At 39.4% G+C, this 21,869-nt stretch overlaps 1 protein-coding gene across 1 annotated transcript in view; it reads left to right on the top strand.

The window, feature by feature from the left end:
• Window positions 1-21,869, top strand: part of DCDC2C (doublecortin domain containing 2C) — a 2,319,258-nt gene that overhangs the window by 2,158,164 nt on the left and 139,225 nt on the right. The window contains exon 10 of the mRNA XM_044077304.1: window positions 14,744-14,844. Within this exon, the coding sequence (XP_043933239.1) occupies window positions 14,744-14,844 (101 nt within the window). The remainder of the gene's footprint in view (window positions 1-14,743; window positions 14,845-21,869) is intronic.

The raw sequence follows: 21,869 nt of genomic DNA on the forward strand, positions 1-21,869 counted from the left end.
TTTCTGAAGTGGACTTAAAAATCCAGCTGGAGCTAAAGAAACTTGAGCTGGAAGCCAGGCGTATGGAACTAGAAGCAGCTGAAAAAATGAGGAATATACAAGCTGAGGAAAATGAACAGCAGAAAAGGCATGAGAGGGAAATGCTGACTCTTCGCCAGAGTTATGGAGGTAATGGGGAAGGGAGTAACCAGACCCCAGAAGCACAAAAAATCAGTAAATTTCTTCCACAGTTTAAAGAGGGGGATAATTTTGATAGCTTCATTCATATGTTTGAGCAGGTATATAAACAGTATGAAGTTGACCAAGGGCTCTGGGTATGGTTCCTGACCCTCTTACTCCATGGTAAAGCTGTAACTTCTTTAGTAAAAATGCATGACACTGACTGTTTTGATTATACTGCTGTAAAAAGATGCTTGTTGGAATGTTTTAAGCTAACACCTGAAATGTATAGGAAAATGTTTCATGAGCATAGATGTAAGGCAGATGAAAATGTATGTGAATATGTTGCTGAACGGAGCACTTATTTTCATAACTTGGTGAGTGGATGTCAGGTCACCACTTTTGAAGGGCTGGCAGACCTTTTGGTAAGGGAACAAGCCCTTAGCACATTGCCTGAGGACATGAGGATCTGTTTAGCTGATAGACAGTGTGCTACTTCATAGGAGTTGGGGAAGAAGGGAGACCTATACCTAGCAAGCAGAGCAGTCTTGCACAGGAAAGGGACCCCCAGTACTGCTCATGGGTCTAAAGGAACCCATGGTGGGCAGCACAGACTGCCCCAACAGAATCCACCAGTAGCAGGGGAAGCCACTAGTCCAGGTATACATCCAGAAGCTAGGGTTAAATGTTTTGAATGCAACCAGTGGAGCCATGTGGCATACAGATGTCCACAGAGGCAAGGTGGGGAACCAATGGTGAGGGGAGCCAGTAAGTGGGAAAGACAAAATGCCAACAGTGGGTTGTCTTGCGACAATAGGGGTATGGAACCACCATCCTGCAGATGTCCTGAGAGGGAAGGATTTGGATGAGGCAGTACTATGTACTTATGCAGTTACATGCAGTGAGGCTAGGAGACAAGCATGTGGGTCTGGTAGCCCGGGGGAGACCCAGACAGACTGCATACTTGCAGCCAGGACTGCTGAGGTGGTTACTTCAGGGAGTGACTTACGCTGTAGCAGTGAGACTGAATGTGAGACACAGCTGCTTGTGGGTACTGATGTTCCCTTGGACAGGGTAACTGCAAAGGTAGAGGTGAGTTGTAGTACCCAGGCTGATAGTGAGGCACCACTGTCAGAGGATGCCAGACTTCCTGTGGAAGGGGTGCTGGGAAGGGTTACAAGGAGAGATTTGAGACAGGCTCAGCTCTCAGACTCTACATTGCAAGGCCTGAGGCAGGCAGCTAGGAAGGCACCTGATTCTCAAGGGAAGGGGAAATCTGTATACTGGAACAAAGGGTTACTGTACAGAGAGTGGACCCCTGAGGGAGGGCTAAAACATGAGAGAGTACAGCAGTTGGTAGTACCTAGAGCTTACCATCTGGTGCTTCTAGCCATAGCCCATGATATTACCTTTGCAGGTCATATGGGCATAAAATGTACAAAGAGGCGTATTATGCAAAACTTCTATTGGCCTGGAATTTCCAGAGATGTAACAGGGTACTGCAGGACCTGTGACCAAAAGGTAGGCAAGGCAGGAGACAAGGTGAGAGCTCCTTTGATGACTTTGCCTGTGATTGAGGAGCCATTTCAGAGGGCAGCAATGGATATTGTGGGTCCTCTGAGTACCCCAAGTTCCACAGGGAAAAAGTATATCCTAGTGATTGCAGATTATGCTACACGATACCCTGAGGTAGTGGCTTTGTCCTCCATTGAGGCAGAGAAGTTGGCAAATGCTTTGCTAGAGATTTTCAGCAGGGTAGGTTTCCCAAAGGAAATACTGTCTGACAGAGGTGCCAATTTTATGTCAGGCCTGCTGGCTTGTCTGTGGAAGTCCTGTGGGGTGAAACACATGAAGACCACCCCCTACTATCCCCAGACTAATGGCCTTGTTGAGAGGTTAAACCCTACAATCAAGCCCATGCTACGGGCATTTGCAGATCAGTTTAACAGAGAGTCGGACAAATATTTGCCCTATCTGTTGTTTGCTTACAGACAGGTTCCCCAGGAATCCACAGGTTTTTCACCCCTTGAGTTGCTGTATGGTCATAGAGTGAGGGGACCTCTAGATTTAATTTGAGATTTGTGGGAAGGTGAGTGTGAGTCTCACAAGGAGTCTGTTGTGACATATGTCCTGAACCTCAGGACAAGGCTCAGGGAACCCAGGGGCCTGGCCCAGGAGAACCTGGCAGAAGCCCAACAACAGAAAAAGGTGTGGTATGACAGGAATGCTCGAGCTAGAGAGTATGCTATAGGGCAACGTGATGGTTCTCATTCCTGTCAGGCACAACAAGTTGCAAGCAGCTTGGGAGGGACCCTACAATGTGGTAAGAAAGGTAAGTGATGTTAACCACATGGTGGAAGTGCTAGGCAGATGGCAGGGGCACAAATTGTACCATGCTAACATGATAAAACCTTACCATGACAGGGAGGCCCTTGTGCTGAGCATTTGCAGTGGATTGCAGGAGGAGTCTGAGAGAGATCTTGTGACTGATCTCCTCAGTGAGGCTCAGGCTGACACCTCGGTGGAAGGGGTAACAATGTTCCAGCAGCTATCTCCTACCCAGGTTCGAGAAATCCGAGCAGTGTTGCAAGAGTTTGGGGGCATGTTCACCGGGAAACCAGGGAGCACCCACCTGATGCAGCACCAGTTGGATACAGGACCCCAAAGGCCTATCAGGCAGGCCCCTTATAGGGTTCCTGAGAGAGTCAAACAGACTCTGAGGGAAGAGGTACAGGAGATGTTGGAACTAGGGATGATTCAGGAGTCCAGCAGTCCCTAGGCCTCCCCAGTGGTACTGGTGCCAAAGAAGGATGGCAGCACCAGGTTCTGTGTGGATTACATGAAATTAAATAGTCACACAGAGGCAGATGCATACCTCATGCCTAGGACAGATGAGGCCCTAGAGCAGCTGGGTGGGGCTAAGTATCTTACAACCATTGATTTTACCAAGGGTTACTGGCAGGTGCCTTTGACTCCCGGTGCTACACAGAAGTCAGCCTTTGTGACTCCTTTTGGCTTGTATGAGTTCACAAAGATGCCCTTTGGGATGAAGAATGCCCCAGCGACTTTCCAGAGGCTGGTAGATCATATCTTAGCAGGAGCAGGAGGGTTTGCCCTTGCTTACATGGATGATATTGCTATCTACAGCCATTCCTGGCAAGAGCACCTTCAGCATGTCAGGGAGGTGCTGGGCAGACTACAGAGGGCAGAGTTGACCATTAAATCAAGCGAATGTCAGGTGGGCATGGCAGAGGTCTCCTACCTTGGACATAGAGTGGGGAGTGGTAAGATAATGCCAAAGTGGAAGCCATTCAGGCATGGCCTGCATCTATTACCAAAAAGCAGATGAGGTCATTCTTAGGGACAGCAGGGTACTACAAAATGTTCATTCCCAGTTATAGTACCATAGCTGCTCCCCTCACAGACCTGACAAGGAAGAATAGGCCAGATAAGGTAGTGTGGACCCCAGCATGTGAGCAGGCATTTCAGAAGCTTAAGGAAGCTTTGGGAAGACCCACTGTGTTAGCCAGTCCAGACTATAGCAAAGAATTTGTTGTGCAGGTGGATGCCTCAAACTATGGGGTGGGAGCTGTACTTAGCCCGATTTCTTCAGAGGGAGAAGAGCACCCAGTGGTTTATCTCAGTTGTAGGCTCCAACCCAGGGAAGAATGCTATGCAGCGGTAGAAAAGGAATGTCTAGCCATAGTGTGGGCACTACAAAAACTTCAGCCTTATCTGTATGGAAGAAAATTCACTGTGATGACAGATCACAACCCCCTAACATGGTTAAACAGAGCCAGTCAGCAAAATGCCAAGTTGCTAAGATGGAGCCTGGGGTTGCAAGCATATGATATGTCAGTGCAGCACCGCAGTGGGAGTAGCAATGCCAGTATAGATGGGCTCTCAAGACAGGGAAAGGGGTGAGGTGCACCCAAATACACCTGACACTCTCAAGCGATGTTTCTCAAGGGGCACTTGAAAAACTTGCTTGAGTTCCCCAGGGTGAAGATTGGAGGAAGATGGGCAAAGGCTGCCAGCCTAGTCAAATAGAATTTGATACATAATTCTATTAACTGTATATATAAATGTAAAATACAGGCTTGTGTTTTTAAATGAAAGAAAACACTGTAAAATGTGAACTTCAAGATTGTTGCAACATTGCCATCTGTTGTAGGGAAAACCAAGCCAAGCATTTCAAATCTGTCTTTTGAAGCTGAAAAGATTTTATGAATCTCTTTGATGTTTACAAGTCAGCTACAGGGACTAGATGAAGGTTTCATGCCCATGGTTTTAAGGTTAAAGTTAAGGGCCAGAATTTACATGTGGAAGGTGCTTTATTGCTCTGGTTTCTGCTAGAGTGTATATGTGAAATGCCTTGTATTGTTGTAGTTTCCTGAGCAGGTGTTAGCTTGCTAAATAATGCAGTTTGTGGCCTGAAAAAATGTGTCAAAATGATGTAATTTTGGAGGGCCTCAGTAGAGTGTAGGTTAGTGTTTAAAAACTATTGTTCAGTGAGCGACTGAAAGCATTTTGATCTTGGATATCTATCCCAGCACTACTTATGCTTTCTGTATGTAAGTAGGATTATAGTACTGTGATTTCTCTTAGGATAGTTAAACTTAGAAGAAAGTTAGACCAGGTATTTTTCTTTGAAATCAGATCTTTCCTACAATATTGTTTTAGGTTTCCATGTGATCCATGAACGTGTGTAGCAGTATACTGTAGTAGTTTTGCCTTGTGTTTTAATTATTTATTATTAAATATTTTAAAACCTTTACCTGTGGCTGGTTTATGTAGAGATAATTTAACCTCTAAAGTACATTACATATTTATAGATTGTACTGTCTAAGTCACTCCAAATTAAGCCTTGACTGTGAGTCATACTACCATTGGATAATAATATTGCACAGTAATAATTGAACACCCTTTTAAGGGCCTTGTAGTAGCTAATAATTATATTAAGCTGGTGGTGGCAGTAATTACTTCTGTATAGTCTGGGTAAAGGGGCACAGCTGGAGAATCTGTGTCGGCCTTTCCCAGGACTGTCTGTGAAATTGTATGAATACTTATATCAAAGTGTGAGTGTGTGTCAGCTACCTGGGCAGGGACACGAAGCACTGGTTGGACAGAGAGGGTACTGGAGGTTAGCTTGCCAGCTAGGCTGAGATCTGGACCCTATAGCTGTGCCAGTGGGGAGTCTTATTGGGGACCTGGTGAGCAAGGGAGCAACCAGCCCCAGACTGACTGTGATCTCTGTGTGCACTTAAGGAAATTGTACTTTACTGTGTGTATTAGTTATCCTTTCCTCTTTTAGGAGACGACCGCCCCTGGTGTTAGTGGTGAGGATTGAGGCTCCTTGATTGCTGGGCAAGGGCACGGGCATCACAGAAGTGTTATCGATAAACCCAAGGGGTGGTCCTTGGGAAACCTAGTTAGAATATAAGGAACTATATTGGCAATTAATTCTAGAAGCAAATGCATATCTGGGTTTGAATGAAAATGTATCTTTGAAGCCAGTTTTAAAACTGAGATCAGCTAAGTTGTAATTTACAATTCAGTCAGTAGATGGTGTTATCAGATAGTTTTTTTACATATATATTGCATAGAGTATTCGCATATACATTTTTAATATTTATTTATTTTTATATATACTTTTATAAATATATTTATTTCCACTATTGTGCAATAACATGTTTAAACATTTATGTTCTGAATGATTTTATGTCCTTTTTAAACAGTGATTTTATGAATATTTTTAAGATATGTGTTTGTCCTTTTAATTACATGGTTGTTTTAATTATATAGTTGATTTGACTGGCTTAGGGTTTTTAAATAGTGTATATAATTAGTGTTTTAACTGTTGGTATGCTCATCTGTTGAAATTATAGGACAAAAGTGTGGTGAACAAGTTAAAGCATTTGTGTGGATTTATAGTGCTGTCAGTGTGCTTCTGTGTCTACAATAAACCTTTTTTGACTGAGATCCGAGCTGCCTAACCAGTGCCTTTCTTTGGTTTTATTGACTAGAGTATCTATGATATTACATTGGGATGAAATGGCTAGGCTTGAAATGACCTCCAGATCGATAGCCTAGTAACCTCTTATGATCCTAAGACTGAGCTTCACTTACATTTTTTCCTAAAACAGACCTTTATTCATTCTAGTCTAACCCTAGTTAAGCTTTATATATGTACAATAATATTTAATATTCACACATACTCTAAGATTAATTCTTCTGTTAGGTGTAACACTGAAACCCTAGACCAGGTTCTAAGTCTAGTTGCAGTCCTTTTGACAATGAGCTTAACCCTCAGATTTAATCATAACCCTATCCTTGACTGTAGACATATGTCTTTGTGAATGCTGTTAAGTAGGTGCTGAGTTACACAGCTGAAATAAGACTGAATCTTCACTTACACTATATCTGTAAACCTTTTCTGGCCCCAGACTCCAAGTAAAGCCTAACTCCAGGACTAAATCTAGTCATAGCTTCAGCAGTTAGGACTGGATTATAATTACAGTCAATGTTATGCTTAGAATTCAGATCATGCTTAGAGATCAGCATTGTTATTATGGATTTTGTTTAATGTTATGGACAAAGTTAGGATATCGTTGTGAAGGACAAAAGACCATATATGAGGTCGGAACATAAATATACCCCTGCATATCATCTCTGTATCATGGTAGGCCACCAAAGACAGGTGGCATTTCTTGGTACTTATTTTCATATTTATTTGTACATTGTTGACTGGGTTAGCCTATTAAGAGAAAATCTCTTATCATGGTAAACGAGTTTGACAATGGAGCATTATGCTTGAAATTTAGCAGTGAACAACATTTTCCAGTGCTTTTTTTTTCTCATTTGAACAAATAAATGTTAATCATATTGATGACTGCTGCAGTAGCCTTAGCTATATGGGTTATATCCTGCCAAGGATATAATAGCCAGCCAGCTTCCAAAGCTCCAGGGTACCTTCCACATGTCCAAACTATCAGGCAGCTCATGCTGAGCTGACTAAAAGACATTTTTGGAAGCAAAGGCATTCCGAGATTTACTAGTGCAGAAGAGTACGCTCCTCTGAGGCTTTTGAGGATGGATGGTTGACTTGTGCTTTCCTTTGCTGGACAGATAAGTTCCCTTTGGGGGAAAAATGTCAATTTTCTTGGTTTTGTTGATGTTTTATCAATTTCCTCTTAAAGAAAGTTATTTTAAAGCTAGGATTGTTGTGTTTTAACAGACTATCTTGAGACTGTAACATACTTTAAACAGCATGCTCATTTTTTTCTGTCAGCTTAAAAGTAGTATAAAGTAACCAAAATATTTTTCTGTGAATAAATTGTGTTACTTTTATTTTTATGGGGCTGGTATAGTTTTTTAAACTGTTTTTCACTGTTTTTTTCTGTCAAAAAAGTAACTTTTGTGGACTGGTAGTATTTACCAGCAATTGCTGATTGTCTTCCCAGGTAAATAGGCACCGTTTTTGGCTTGACCATGGAACAGACTACCGGTTCCACTAATAATCCTTCTTCCAGCCACAAAAAAAAAAAAAAAAGAAAAATAAGCAAACAGCCTTGCCACCACATTAGGCTAGACATTTCCTCAACCACAGGTGAGTGGCTCTGCTTTGGCCATTTGTTGTACCTCAGACCACCCATCTTTTACCCTGGATCCCTCTGGTGTAGCATCTACAGCTGCTATGGACCAGATTTTAGTCACATCATCTGCAGCTGTTGAGTCCCCTTAGTGGGCAAGGGAAAGCCATTTTTGTTGGTCCTGAAGAGGAAACAGGGGAGGTTTCCCTGTTGTGTCAGAAAAGTGTGCCCAGCCCTGGGGAAGCTGCAGCTGCCATTAGCAACACATTTGGCCCCATTTTTCCTATCACAAAGTAACAGAAAACCAAGCCTGTATTTGCTATTCCTTAATTTTCTTTGGAAAAGGCTAATTTACTGGGTCTGGCTCCAGGTTTAATTCAGACTATTGGTCTATTTTGTAAAATAATTTCTGGTAAAATAAAGAGGGATTCCTCTTTTCCTGAAGAGATTCAAGATTCTTAATCTGAACAGGAAGGTGCAGGGATGGGTACAATTTTTTTTCTCTCATATTTCTGATTCAGACTCAGGAGAGAACTCAGTTTCTGATTTTCCCTGTGGAGGTTTCTCTTTCTCTGAGACTATTGCTAGAATGTGCCAGTGTTTCCTATAGGAGAACACTGAGGTTTCTCAGTCCCTCAGAAAATACTATAAGTTGTTACAGAAAGATTTTTCAGAACCTACACCAATTCCTTCTGTTCTGTCTGCTTTAGAGGATGTGTGTGTTACTGCCTATAATTTTTTTTGATAGTCAACCAGCTACCCCTAAAAAGGCAGATAGAGTCCCCAATTTTGGCACTTACACTGAGAGCAGGTTGAGAGTAGGTGTTTTGCAATCTGATTCTCATAATAAACCTGTTTATAGATAGGCATTACACAGGACTAAGTCACTTACACTGAGAGCAAGTCTTTCAGAATCAGGGCAGACTTGCACTGAGACTGACTCTTGGAATCTTGCTCAGAGTGTATAAAGCACTATTGCCAAACCTGATCCAGCAGCTTAGCTTTAGTTGATCCCACTGCTGCTAAGCATAATTCCAATCCACCTATTTCTGATAATGATGGATAAAGTATTGATAGGTATGGTGGAAAGTGTATACTTCTGCAACTTTGATTTACAGAATGTTGAATTGTCAGGCTCATATGTTAAAGTTTGCTCTGAGAAATTGTAAAAGTTTGAGGAATGCTATATTTGCACTTTCTTCCTGTGAGAAATTCTGCTTTAAATAACTTACTTTCTTCTGTTGCACAGGTCACTACTCATAGTTTACAGAGTATGTGCATGACTCTGCTGATGCTTCTTCCAGTGCTATGGCCACCGATACAGTTTTAATGATGTTTGCATGGCTGCATTCAGAGAAACTCCCAGATGATTTTAAAAATGAGATATTATATTTTCCCTTGGATAGAGATTTAGTGTTGTCCTTTCTGCTACAGAGTTGATCAAAACATGTGATGAAAGGGGCAAGCTTTTCCAGAGAATCTCTAAGATTGTTCACCCATCCTCTTCCAAATTTTCCAAGGGACCTTCTCTCTCATCATTCAATTTTAGCAAAAACCAGAATAAACAGTATCAACAAATACAGATAAACAAATGTTTAAAAAGAAATGGCAAGGATGGTCCAAAAAGAAGTCTCAAATTTCCCAAAACCATTGACAGTCCAACAAGTCTGAATGACTGTTCAAGAGACATTGTAAACCCCTCCTACCTGGGCCCCTTTCTTCTTCCAGAAATTTTGAATCTCCATTTTTCACTTTGGCAATAGATAGTTTTAGACATATGTTTTCTGAAAATCATTAATCAAGGTTACAGATGAAGTGGGAGGAAATTCCTCCTATCCAGGGGTCATTCTTCACCCTCTAGATCAGATGGTTTTGTTTCCACTGGTTCTACATCACATACTGCCCCAAGGAGTGATAAAACAAGTTCCTCCTTCCCAGGTGGGGAAGGGTTTTTATTCAAGGATGTTCCTAGTAACAAAGAAAGAAAATTCTTGGAGAACAGTTCTAGATCTTTCTATACTAAACCTGTTTGTGATGGTGCCCACATTCAAAATGATTTTACTTCATAAACTGTAACCTCTTCTTTCTGCTTCATGTTTTCATGGCAACACTAGACGTAAAAGATGGTAACCACCTGAAATGTTGGGATCCACTAGAATGAGTCCCATAATATGGAGACTGAATGGCCAAATGATTGGACTTACATATAGTAAGTCCTAGATGACATTTCTGAGAACATTCCCTTTTCTTTGCTGAGGTATGGAGATCTTGAAGTTCATATATATAAGGTCAGGGGGGTGGGGGAGGGATTGTTTAAGGAGGAGAGTGATTTTCGAGATTCACTCTTCTCCCGTATTTTTGGTCCTTTTTTTTTCTGCTTGTTGGCACTCGGCATTTCAAGTGCCAACATTTCAACAGGGCGCCTTACTTATAATGAGATCCCTATTCATCCAGAGTTTCTTAAGAGATGATTCTTAAGGTTTTGTGTGTCTGGATCACACTATTAGTTCTCTGCCTTACCCTTTGGACAATACACTGCACCAGGCGTTCACAAAGTGACTAGCTCCAGTTATAGCTCATTGCAAGCTACAGGGTATCCACATTTTGCCATATTATACAACTTGTTTAACTTTGCAGAGTCTGTTTCAAAGTGTCTGGAGTATCTCTATTAGGTGAGAGATCTCTTACACAAGCTGGGATTCCAAGAGGATATACAAAAGTTTTTCCTTGACTCCTTCACACAGGATTGTGTTCCTGGATGTCAACTGGACACTTCAGTTCAAAGAGCTTTTCTTCCACAGGTAAAATAATAGATCTTTATCTAGATCTAAGATTTTCCACTCAGATGTTGGTCACTGCAAGGGAATACCTCAGGAATTTGGTTCTCATGGCAATTATGATTTTCATGATACCCCGGGTAAGACTCCACATGATTAAGATACAATGGTATCTGAAGTGTCTTTGGTCTCACCATTAACATCCTTTATCTTTTCAAATCACAGTGTTGGAGCTTGTCAGAAGAAAAATCTTTTGGTGGAGACAACAGATATCCTTAAATCCAGGTCTGCCCTTCTCCCTCCCTTCTACAAAACAGTCAATCACCACAGATACTTTAGATTTTGCTTGGGGAACAGTTTCAGGAGGGATAAAAGTGCAGGAGTTGTGTGACACCAAAGACAGATGCAAGCATAAATATCAATGAAAGGCTTGCATTGATCAAAGCACTCAACTCACTGAACCATCTTTGGTCCCATGGACCTATTCAGGTTGTTACAGACAATGCCACATTCATGCAGTACATCAAAAAGCAGAGGTAAACCAGGTTCTTCCTTTGCAGACTAACCATGCTAGTTTGGGACATAGCACAAACATACCATCAGAGCAAAACTGTGAGTCATACAAACTGAATAAGACCATGGCAGACCCTCCCAAATGGAAATTGTATCAGGAGGTGTTCCAAGATTTGAACCATCTGTGGGGAGGTCCTCAAGTAGACTTCTTTGCCTCCTCCTTGAACAATCAACTGGCAAGATTTTGTTCCAGGACTCTATGCAAGAAGACATGGAAGAAAGATGCTTCTTCTTTTCCTTGGACAGGAATGTTTCTGTTTGCTTTTCTACCCTTTCCACTAATATCCAGCATAATTCTGAAGATTCAGAAGAAATCCCCCAAAATCATTGTGGTGGCTCCCTTCTTCTGGAAAGGACCAGGGACAATTACCAAAATCTTCTTCACAGATTGGACCTATTCACACAATAATGGGGTGTTTGATACATGCTGACACCAATTAATTTCACTTGACTGCCTGGATGATATGGTCTTAATTCCTTTTAGGCTCCTATTTGCTGAACATGTACAGCAGATACTAATGGAGATATTAGCAAAAGGAAAATGTTTTCTACTTGGTTTCAACACCATAACCAACACCCACTCAGGGCTAGTTGTTCTTTGGTTCTATAGTAGTCCTATGGCATTTCTTATGCCTCTATCAAGGTTCATTTATCAGCCATTTCAGCATGTCTGTTCATAGATTCTCCCCTTTCAGTGCAGTTTCATGTCAGAATGTTCTTGAAAGAGATTTTGCATAAGAGGCCTTCAAGAAAACTGTTGGCTGCTCCTTGGGATCTTAATTTTGTATTAAGGAAGCTAACACTCACTCCATTTGAATCAGCCAGTATCACTGACTTGATGTTCTCAGCATGGAAAACAGTTTAACTGATTGCTCTGACATCTGCAAGAAGGGTATCTGAGTTACAAGCTCTTGTGTTGAGTTAACCTTATCTCTTTTCCATTGGGGACAGGGTTTCTTTGAGAATCCTTCTTTAATGCCTAAAGTGGTAACCAGGTTTACATTAATTGAAACCATTTATCTCCCTGTTTTCTTTCCTGAACTTAAAAATGAGGGAAAAAGGATTCTCCATACCTTTTAAGTCCACAGACAAATCAGGTACAATCTTTACATAATTATATCTTTCAGATATTTGGATTAATTGTTCATTTCCTCTGAAGGTAAGAAGAAGAGACAAGCTGTGTCAAGTCAGCCTATCTCCAAATGGTTGACTAAGGCTATTATCATTTTTTCATACTCAACATAACAAAACTATTCCAGGCATGGTCAAGGCCCACTCTACCACTGCCTTGGCTTCATCTATGGCTTTTTGGAAATGGTTGAAGTCTAGAAGTATAGTAGAAGCTGCTGCTTGGTCCTTTGTGCATACATTTATAAAGCACTATAAGCATGATTCCTTCTCTAGGTCCAGATCATGCTTTGTGAGGACCATTCTCCAGGGATTCCTGGACTCTTTTCCTTCCACCTCCCAAGTGTAGTTAGCTAAGATAATCTACCCCTAATTCTAATGTTTCTGCAGCAGCAATCAATATGATGAACAGAGTACAGTTGTGCAAGTTAAACTTAACATAACAGTAGATGTTGGAATGATCACAGTTGCAGTAGCTGCTCCCCCTTCTCTGTCACCCTTGTTTGTGGTGTGCTTTTTATGCCAGGTTGTGGACATGTATTTTTTTTGTTGTTGTTGTTTCTAGCATTGTCCTTTCAGGGTTCAGCCTCCTTTTCTGTGCTGGCAGAAAAGCTCTAAAGGGCTCTGCATCCAAAGCTATCTTTTAGTCAGCTCAACTTGAATGAGTGAAAGGCACCCTGAAGCTTTGGAAGCTGTCTGGCTGTTATATCTTACATAGGATATAACCTATATAACTAAGACTACTGCAACAGTGATCATTCGAGCATCTACTATAATGGTAAGATTACATTACATGACTGTACTGTTTATTCCCACTAAGAGGTTTGCCTGGCACACTTTGGAGAATGTTTTGAGTTTCTATTTGCTGCTCACCAAACTGAACTCAAGCAGTTTGTGCATCATTAAGTAGTCCACTTTAAATGAATGATTATATAGTTGGACTTAGCCTTGCACTATATCCCCTTTTAGAAACAGGTTATAATGTAATGTATAGCTTTCTACACATTCAGAAATTAAATTGCTACCCTCTTTTTAAATATTTGATTGCCTTCAGAACAATGTCCTCTTCATTTTAGTAGTTTTACTTCTCTATTTTATCAATAATAAAAATGAATAAAGGTGTATGCAGACAAATTCTAGTTTTTTAATTCCAAAAAGATAGACTGTCACTTCTCCTTGTATTAAAAGATGGTGTAGCAAGCAAAAGTACTATATTCCAGTGGTCTCAGTAGAAAAAGAATTATAATTTTTAAATAAGGAACAATTTAACATTATTTAAAAAAACTCTGAGGAGTTATATCCCATAGAAAATCACATAAAATATTCAAAATATGTTTTGTGTGTGCCTATATAGTAATGTTTTATTTTCTTTTTGTGATATTTTTTTGCGCATTGAACAATGAATCATTAATAATATGCATATACTGCAGTTAACCTGTGTGAAAACATTTCATAACACCAGTAATTAATAAAACTGATAGCGTCTTTCCACCCCTCAGTTGTCCATTCCTAAATTAATCATTATTGTGCTTATTGTACTAAAATACACTATTTTTATAATTAAGACCAAAAAATGAAGTAAAGGGAAAAAGAGAACCAAATAAAAATAAATCCCTTTGCAACCAGAAGTCACTGGTGCCAGAAAAAATCACCACACAAGAAAACAAAAAAGTAATATTAAGCACTTTTGTTCCTTTTTACTTTTAGAACTTTATCAGAATAAATACAAATTCAATTAAACAGATTTAAATGATTTGTAAAAATGATCACATATGAACTAACCAATCAAATCATTTGTCAGTAAACATATATATATGTAATTACATATTATGAATATGTGTTTAGCATTACATTGCCTTTCCCTTCTGATATCAGTAGCTCATCCAGTATATATTTCAGCGAGTGTTCTAATGCCACAGGCCTTCATCGGCTTTTGAAGAGTTATTGAATACCTACTCATAGCAAGGAACAAGCCAAAGATGTATAGCTTGGGCACTACATTTTTCAGATGAAATGAAAACGGCACCAACTATTTTCTATGAATGAGTCATTTTTGGAAGCCAGGTCCAGAATTCTGAGTATGTTTAAGTATTTTATGTATTAATGGTAACTGAAACTAGTTTATATGCTAGGTATTTCTGACTGTAATGCTCCTTTAACTGTTGTATTGCATTAAAAGAAACATTTCTGTAAGTCTTCTGGAAGCATGTTTTAATAATGAGGAATGTTTTTCATTACATTTTTTCTTTGTTCATATTGCAATAAAATAGTCATTTTGAAGGAAATCTTGATGTTGTCCACTTTGTTTTACCTTTGCCAGACGCAATTGCATTTTTCCTTAGGCATGATGATGCATTCAGTTTCAGTTTGACAAAAAATACCCAGCAAACAGAAAAATGAACATATATTTATCCTATTTGAGTTGGTAATGAAACGTTAAATGTATATAGGGTTATTTTTCTACCTTGTCAGTCAAGAGTTGTACTAATAGAGTATATGTCATTTTTTTAACAGATGGGTGGAATTTTAAGGCCCCTGAGATCAGGAAAGAAGTGAGGGGAGCCACAGAAGTGGAGGAAGACACAAATCTGAAGTTAGACCTGCCTGTTGACCAGGTAAATCTGATAAATACACCAGTTATGAACATGACAGTAGTAAAAGTAGCTATTCTGTTAAGACTATTCACGTTGTATAATACCGTTTTAATGTTATGATGTTCATTTTGTCCCCAACCCATCATATCAATTAAGTCCCAGTTCTTAGTTGACCAGTTCATTTTTCTACACTTTTGGAATTGCAGGACACCAGGAAAGGGAGGTAAGAGTTAGGGATCATAGTCATCATCTCATGCGAATGAGATTAGGAAGATTTCTGTTTACCACTAACAAAAGTACCCCTTTGTTTGCTCGCAGGTGAAATGAAATATCCCTATATCGAGGTAAATCTGGTGCATGATTGTCTATAATCATGATGATTTACTAAAGTGTTAACTACTCCTTGGCTGTGCTTAGTCACTTACCTACCTGAGCAGTGAAATATACTTCTTAGCTTTCCCCTATGGTGCATATACTGGTAGGACATACCCAGCACCCTCTTCCCTTGATGGTTGAGCTGACATTACTCCTACCTTCACTTCCACGCCGCATTTCTCAACATGTGACTCTAATTGAACCTTGGTCTGTCTGAGCAATAATCAGGGCCAAAACATCTACATCATGAAACTGACATTTACTGCAGTGGCATTTAATTATATATTTTAATCATATTTAGCTTAGTTTTCTTTTAAGATTTATTTAAATGTCTAAACCGGTATACATTCCAAGAAAATAAATATAAGCACTATTCCAAGCCATGACCAACATTTTCAATAAAAAGAAGTTACTGGCTTATGATGTTGTATCATTATGTATACAATAACTTTTTGAATTTACTCTAGAATGCTTAAGATATACACCTTCATCTTGTGTTTGCTTGTTTCATACAGTAAACTCTCAGTTAACCAGCACCCATGAGGATTGTTAGATGTCGGATAACTGTAGTTTCTGGTTGCTTGAGAGTTACTAATAAAAATAGGCCTGACTAATATTATACTCTATACTATTTGTTTGGTTTGACTTGTTCTCAGGTGGGGGAGAAAGGGAATTTATTCCTACCTTCATTTTTAAAACTCTAAAACTCTAACAATGTAAGGTATGTTTCTGCAGGGGGAAAATAGAAACTGCAACACGTGAAAATTGTACTGTATTTCTTTGATTTTTTTTTGCCGCTTGCTTGAGAGTGCTGGTTGCTTGAGTTCCAGATAACTGAGAGTTTACTGTATATGAAGAGTGATGCTGAATATAACAGAGACACAATACAATCAGGAACTCTATTTTATAAACACATAGCAACAAAAATAGTTTTATGTTTCAGAAAAGGCAGTCATAACTATGAGGCTAGGGGTTATTTGTATGTAGTGCACATTCTGCCTGGCTACTTAAGATTAGCTCTCCATTCTGAAATATTTGGGCATGATCCTATCATATGAATGTTTTCAGTTTTATCTTCCTACCCAGTGTACTGAGCCATTGTAAGTGTATACTTCTGCACATCTGCAATACCTACCTGGAAAGCTCAGTGCTGTCTTCAGCAGGTTCTACCACAACGCTATTTTCTGTCATGACTGGTTCATCATCTAGATATAACTTAATAAAGCACTCCTGTGATAATTATCTTTCTCAAGTTATTTTTGTGTAGAACTGAATCAAAATAGTAGTACCAAAGCGCATTCTACAAGAGCTGTGGGATCTTCAGGGTCCTTTTCCAAAGGCCTAGACTCCAGGTCCAGTTTAGAAGCAGTTACTTGGTCCTCCATTCAGAATTTTAGAAAACATTAGATAACTGATGCTTTCTTCACAGCCAGAACTGGTTTTGCAAGAATCTTTCTGCAAGGGTTGCTGTACCCTAGTTCAGCACATTTACCCTTTTTACTCTGCATACAAAGTTTTGTCTGTCAGCATTACTACAACAGCAATCTAATGATGAGCAAAGTACACTTGTGTTCTTGCACAACTGAACATAGTGCAGTTGTGTATGACCTTACCATAGCAGTAGAGGTTCATATGGATCACTGTTGCGGTATAAGTACCTTTCCCTTCACTCCCTTTTTCTTCTTTCTCTTCTTTTCTTTTCAGTGAAGGTAGAGCTTATAATTGTCAACAATCCCCCCTCTTTTCCATATTTCCTGAGTGTATCCTTTATGTACTTAGCCTCAATAACTTTCTGGGGCAAGAAATCTCTGAGGATTTTAGCACCTTTATGCCCTTATGTATCAGCAAGCGGCCCTCATGCTGAGGTCAAAGATCAGATGGACAGTGCATGAGAAAAGAGTGCTTGAGTTTTGGCATACTCCCTGGATGTGCACTATCCTTGGCAGGATGCATCCCATCTGTCAGCATTTTTGCCCTCTGTTGTTTTTCATATACTTTTTTATTTATATTTCCATAATTTTCATATTTCTGTAAAATCTTGACAAACAAGTGACATGGACAGAGCTGCTTAGCCTCATATGAAAGCTCTCAGCTGAATGAAAAAAATAGGGCTGGCAGTACATGTGTGGCTTGAGAGGTAACTGAGATACTGTGGTCAACCACTGGAAGTTAATGTGTAAACTTGTAGATCTCCATTGGAAGGAATGAGTGTAGTGACCTTCCAAGGTTTGAGATATTCTAGGGTCAATAATCACGCCCCTATTCAATATGATACAATTATTTCCATTGACCCCATCACCAGCCTGTTTTTTCTTTCATATATGAACAACATGCACTATAAGGCTACCAGATTTAAGGAGAAACATTTCTTTTGCAGCAGCTTGTAGGCATCCTTTGTATTCTTTCACAGTAGGCTGATATGGGCACATCTATCTTCTGATGGTTTGGTGCATAGCATATGTGTTTGTAAGTCTGGTGATTGTTGGGTTGCTGCTACTGGAATGCTACACATGACATCCTGAATCACAGAACAGCTTGTCAAATTCCTTTGTTTACATTGTCACTTCTGTGGCCTCAAAAACAGTAGCAGGTCTGGCATGGAAAAAGTCCATTTGTTTTCAGTAAATCATACCTCTTCACTGTTTTCAGTGCAGTCATCCAAACAAGCATACTTTGGTATTGGACTACCACTCTATATAGTAAAGACAGCCACCCTGCAACATTTCCAGACAGCTTTACTAGGTTTAAACTGTTCAGCAGATAGTCTCAAAAATGCCAACTACCTCATATACAAGACTTGTCTTTCCAACATGATCTCCATAACATCTTATGAGAAGGAGAACAAGCTGCCATTATTAAAAAGGAAACTCATCAGAGATAAGCATCTGTATGTGAGTGCCCAGCATCAGTAAGGTAAGGGCACTCATCAATATATGCACACTTAGTAGCATGAAGCAGAGAAGAAATCAGTCATAAAATGCACATTTAATTAGGCCTGACAACATAATCCTTTGCCTTTATACAACTTGGCTGAATAATCCATAGTACCACACAGCAATGATCATGTCAAACGTGGCCATATGATCACTGAGGTTTAGAACCAAATAAAATGTAGATCATATGTGTTAGCAATTTCAAGAAGAGACTATACAAAAAGTGGGAACAGGAAAGAATATATATTAAATGAAAGGAAGGCAAAATAAATACAGGAAATACTATACATACAACAGACTTCAGTTTCAAAGACTGGTTGACCAAAACAGAGTCTTTTCCTTGAATAAATTGCAGCTTTACTGGTAGTTAATATATCCATATTAATATTAATAAACATAAAGAAATATAAAAATAAAAAGATATAAGTGGCATTTTTACAGTTATATATTTACCTCATCACTCACCCTTTTGTTCCTCTATCATTTCCTACCTTTTTCTCATATTCTTTCTCCCCTCTCTGTGATATGATTTTGTTCTCCAAAACTGCATACAAAGTGTGTGTGTGTGTGTGTGTGTGTGTGTGTGTGTGTGTGTGTGTGTGTGTGTGTGTGTGTTTGTGTGTGTGTGTGTGTGGGGGGGGGGGTCTTTTCCTGCATTGCATACCACTGCTTTCTGTGATACCAGTTCACTTTCCTACCTTGCTTCTGTGAGCTATAGCATACATGGAAGCAATTAACTGACTGAATTTTCAACAACATTTTGCTGCCTCCTCAGCAATATTCACCATGTAAACCTCAATATGGATACCAAACCATACTTATTACATTCATTCTTAGAAACTTTTGGTGTATTTTAAGTAATGCATTCTAATAGTAATTTGTTCTCAACCATTTACAAGAACAAAATGATTTCTATAACAGCAAACTGTAGCTCACAGAACTATGCCAGCATGTTACATGTCATTCTGTAGGCTGTGCTGTTATATAGCTTTAAGATGTATTTTAGGCAGTTGAAACAATTTTTACATCTGGAATGGGTATATATTCAAATATTTTATTGTGACAATACTATTATTGTGAAAGTACTAATATTTATTCCACACTAACTGTGAATAATATTGTAGTGACAGCATCTGCCGTTTTATAATCTGTCCTTTCCTTTCCTTTGGTATATAAAACCTGTTTCCCCTTGTGGAAGGCCACTACCTTTCCACTACTTAAAGTTGTTTTCATTGTATATTGGTAATAAATGACATCTAGTCTGGGTGCAGGTTATGATAAGCCTTACTTGTACTCAGTTTTGTGAATGTTGTCACTGCAGCGTCTCTGTCTTAACTAAACACATCAAAAATGTGTAAATCTTAGCTTAAGCAACTGGCAACATGAATCATTATTTTGTTTTATTTAGTCATTTTAGTATGGTTAATAGGTCAGAATATGAAAATATTGTTATCTTTGAGTCTTTTACTTCTTCTTCATTCATACCAAATAAACCTATTGAAGGTGTGCACCAGTGCATTAAATGGCATATCACATTTTGCAAGATTTATTGATGCAGAGCCATTCTGTTTGCCTCTGTGATAAAAACTGCAATAAAATGTGTTAATGCATTCAAACAGTGGCATATACAGCTACAAAAACTGTAAATCCTTAACTCATGAATAGCTGGGCAATCAGCTCAAAACTTGGTTCATTGCTATGGGGTAAATAACACTGAATTTGTCTTGTTTATAGTGCATATAATTTTGATATAGAGTTACTTATTTATTTTACTTTGTTTACTGGGGTAGTACACCAATCACTGTGGACCATTTGCAGACACAGCCCAGGTAAAGAGATTCACAAAAAAAGAAAATAGAACAAATTAGCGAACGCAAAGTAATCAGAGAAGGCAGATAATCCCACAGACAATTGATACAATATGTAAATAATACTAGCAGAGTAGAATATCAAATGTGAATTAATCTTAGCAGTAAATATGAGAGACTAGCAACAGTTGAGAACAGAGGATCAAAGTTGACGTGATGCAGGTAGATATTTGTGCATTTACATATGTGTGTGTGCATTTCTATCTCTCTCTGTCTCTCTCTCTCTCTCTCTCTCTCTCTCTATATATATATATATATATTTTTTTTGTGTGTGTCTTTCGGCTTTTCCTGATTAGGGGTCGCCACAGTGGAACTCTGGTCCGCTAATGATTGGCAGTAGAGTTTTACTTGCTGGTTTGCCAGGCCTAACGTAAACCTTCAATGAAGGAACGCCCGTTCACACATGTCACCACACAGAAGACGCTCTAACTGAGAATTGAACGGGCAACGTCTAACTGTGAGGCGACAACGCTACCGCAGCACCACCACCGCAGGATATATATATATATATATATATATATATATATATATATATATATATATATATATATATATATATATTAATGTGACCTATATCCTGTATAATTCAATTGAAAACAAACAAATTTGTTAGGGGAAAAATATAAAAAATAAAAAATGTACAATAAGCTGGTTGCATAAGTGCACACCCTTAAACTAATACTTTGTTGAAGTACCTTTTGATTTAATTACAGCATTCAGTCTTCTTGGGTACACACCTGACATCCACTGAAGAGACTCTAATTAACCCCAAATAAGATTCAGCTGTCCTAGTAGGATTTTCCTAACATTTACTCAGTTGCCTGCTACAGGAAAAGCCATGGTTCGCAGAGAACTTACAAAGCATCAAAGAGATCTCATTGTTGAAAGGCATCAGTCACGAAAAGGGTAAAAAAAAATTTCCACAGCATTGGATATACCATGGAACACAGTGAAAACAGTCATCAAAAGTGGTGAAAATGTGGGACAACAGTGATGTTGCAAAGAACTGGACGTCCCTCCAAAATTGATGAAAAGACAAGACAAAAACTGGTCAGGGAGGCTGCCAAGAGACCTACAGCAACACTGAAGGAGCTGCAGGAATTTCTGGCAAGTACTGGTTGTGTACTACATGTGACAACAATCTCCAGTATTCTCCATATGTTTGGGCTATGGGGTAGGGTTGCAAGGCGGAAGCCTTTTCTTACACAGAAAAACATCCAGGCCCAGCTAAAATTTGCGAAACAATACACCAGGTCTCCCAAAAGCATGTGGGAAAATGTATTATGGTCTGATGAGACCAAGGTTGAACTTTTTGGCCACAATTCCAACGGGTACATTTGGCACAAAAACAACACTTCACATCACCAAAAGAGCACCATTCCCACGGTGAAGCATGGTGGTGGCAGTATCATGGTTTGGGGTTGCTTTTCTTCATCTGGAACTGGTGCTTTAGTCAAGGTGGAGAGAATTATGAACAGTTCCAAATACCAGTCACTTTTGGTCCAAAACCTTCAGGTGTCTGCTAGAAAGTTGAAGATGAAGAGGAATTTCACCTTTCAACATGACAATGACCACAAGCACACATCCAACTCAACAAAAGAATGGCTTCAGCAGAAGAAAATTAAAGTTTTGGAATGGCACAGCCAGAGCCCAGACCTAAATCCAATAGAAAATCTGTGGGGTGACGGTGACCTGAAGAGGGCTGTGCATAAGAGATACCCTCACAATCTGACAGATTTGGAGTGCTTTTGCAAGGAAGAAGTGGGCATATTTTGCCAAGTCAAGATGTGCCATGCTGATAGACTCCTACCCCAGAAGACTGAATGCTATAATTAAATCAAAAGGTGCTTCAACAAAGTATCAGTTTAAG

This window comes from Protopterus annectens, chromosome 1.part0 (genome assembly GCF_019279795.1).
Source record: "Protopterus annectens isolate FY-2018-M chromosome 1.part0, PAN1.0, whole genome shotgun sequence".
Taxonomy (NCBI): domain Eukaryota; kingdom Metazoa; phylum Chordata; order Ceratodontiformes; family Protopteridae; genus Protopterus; species Protopterus annectens.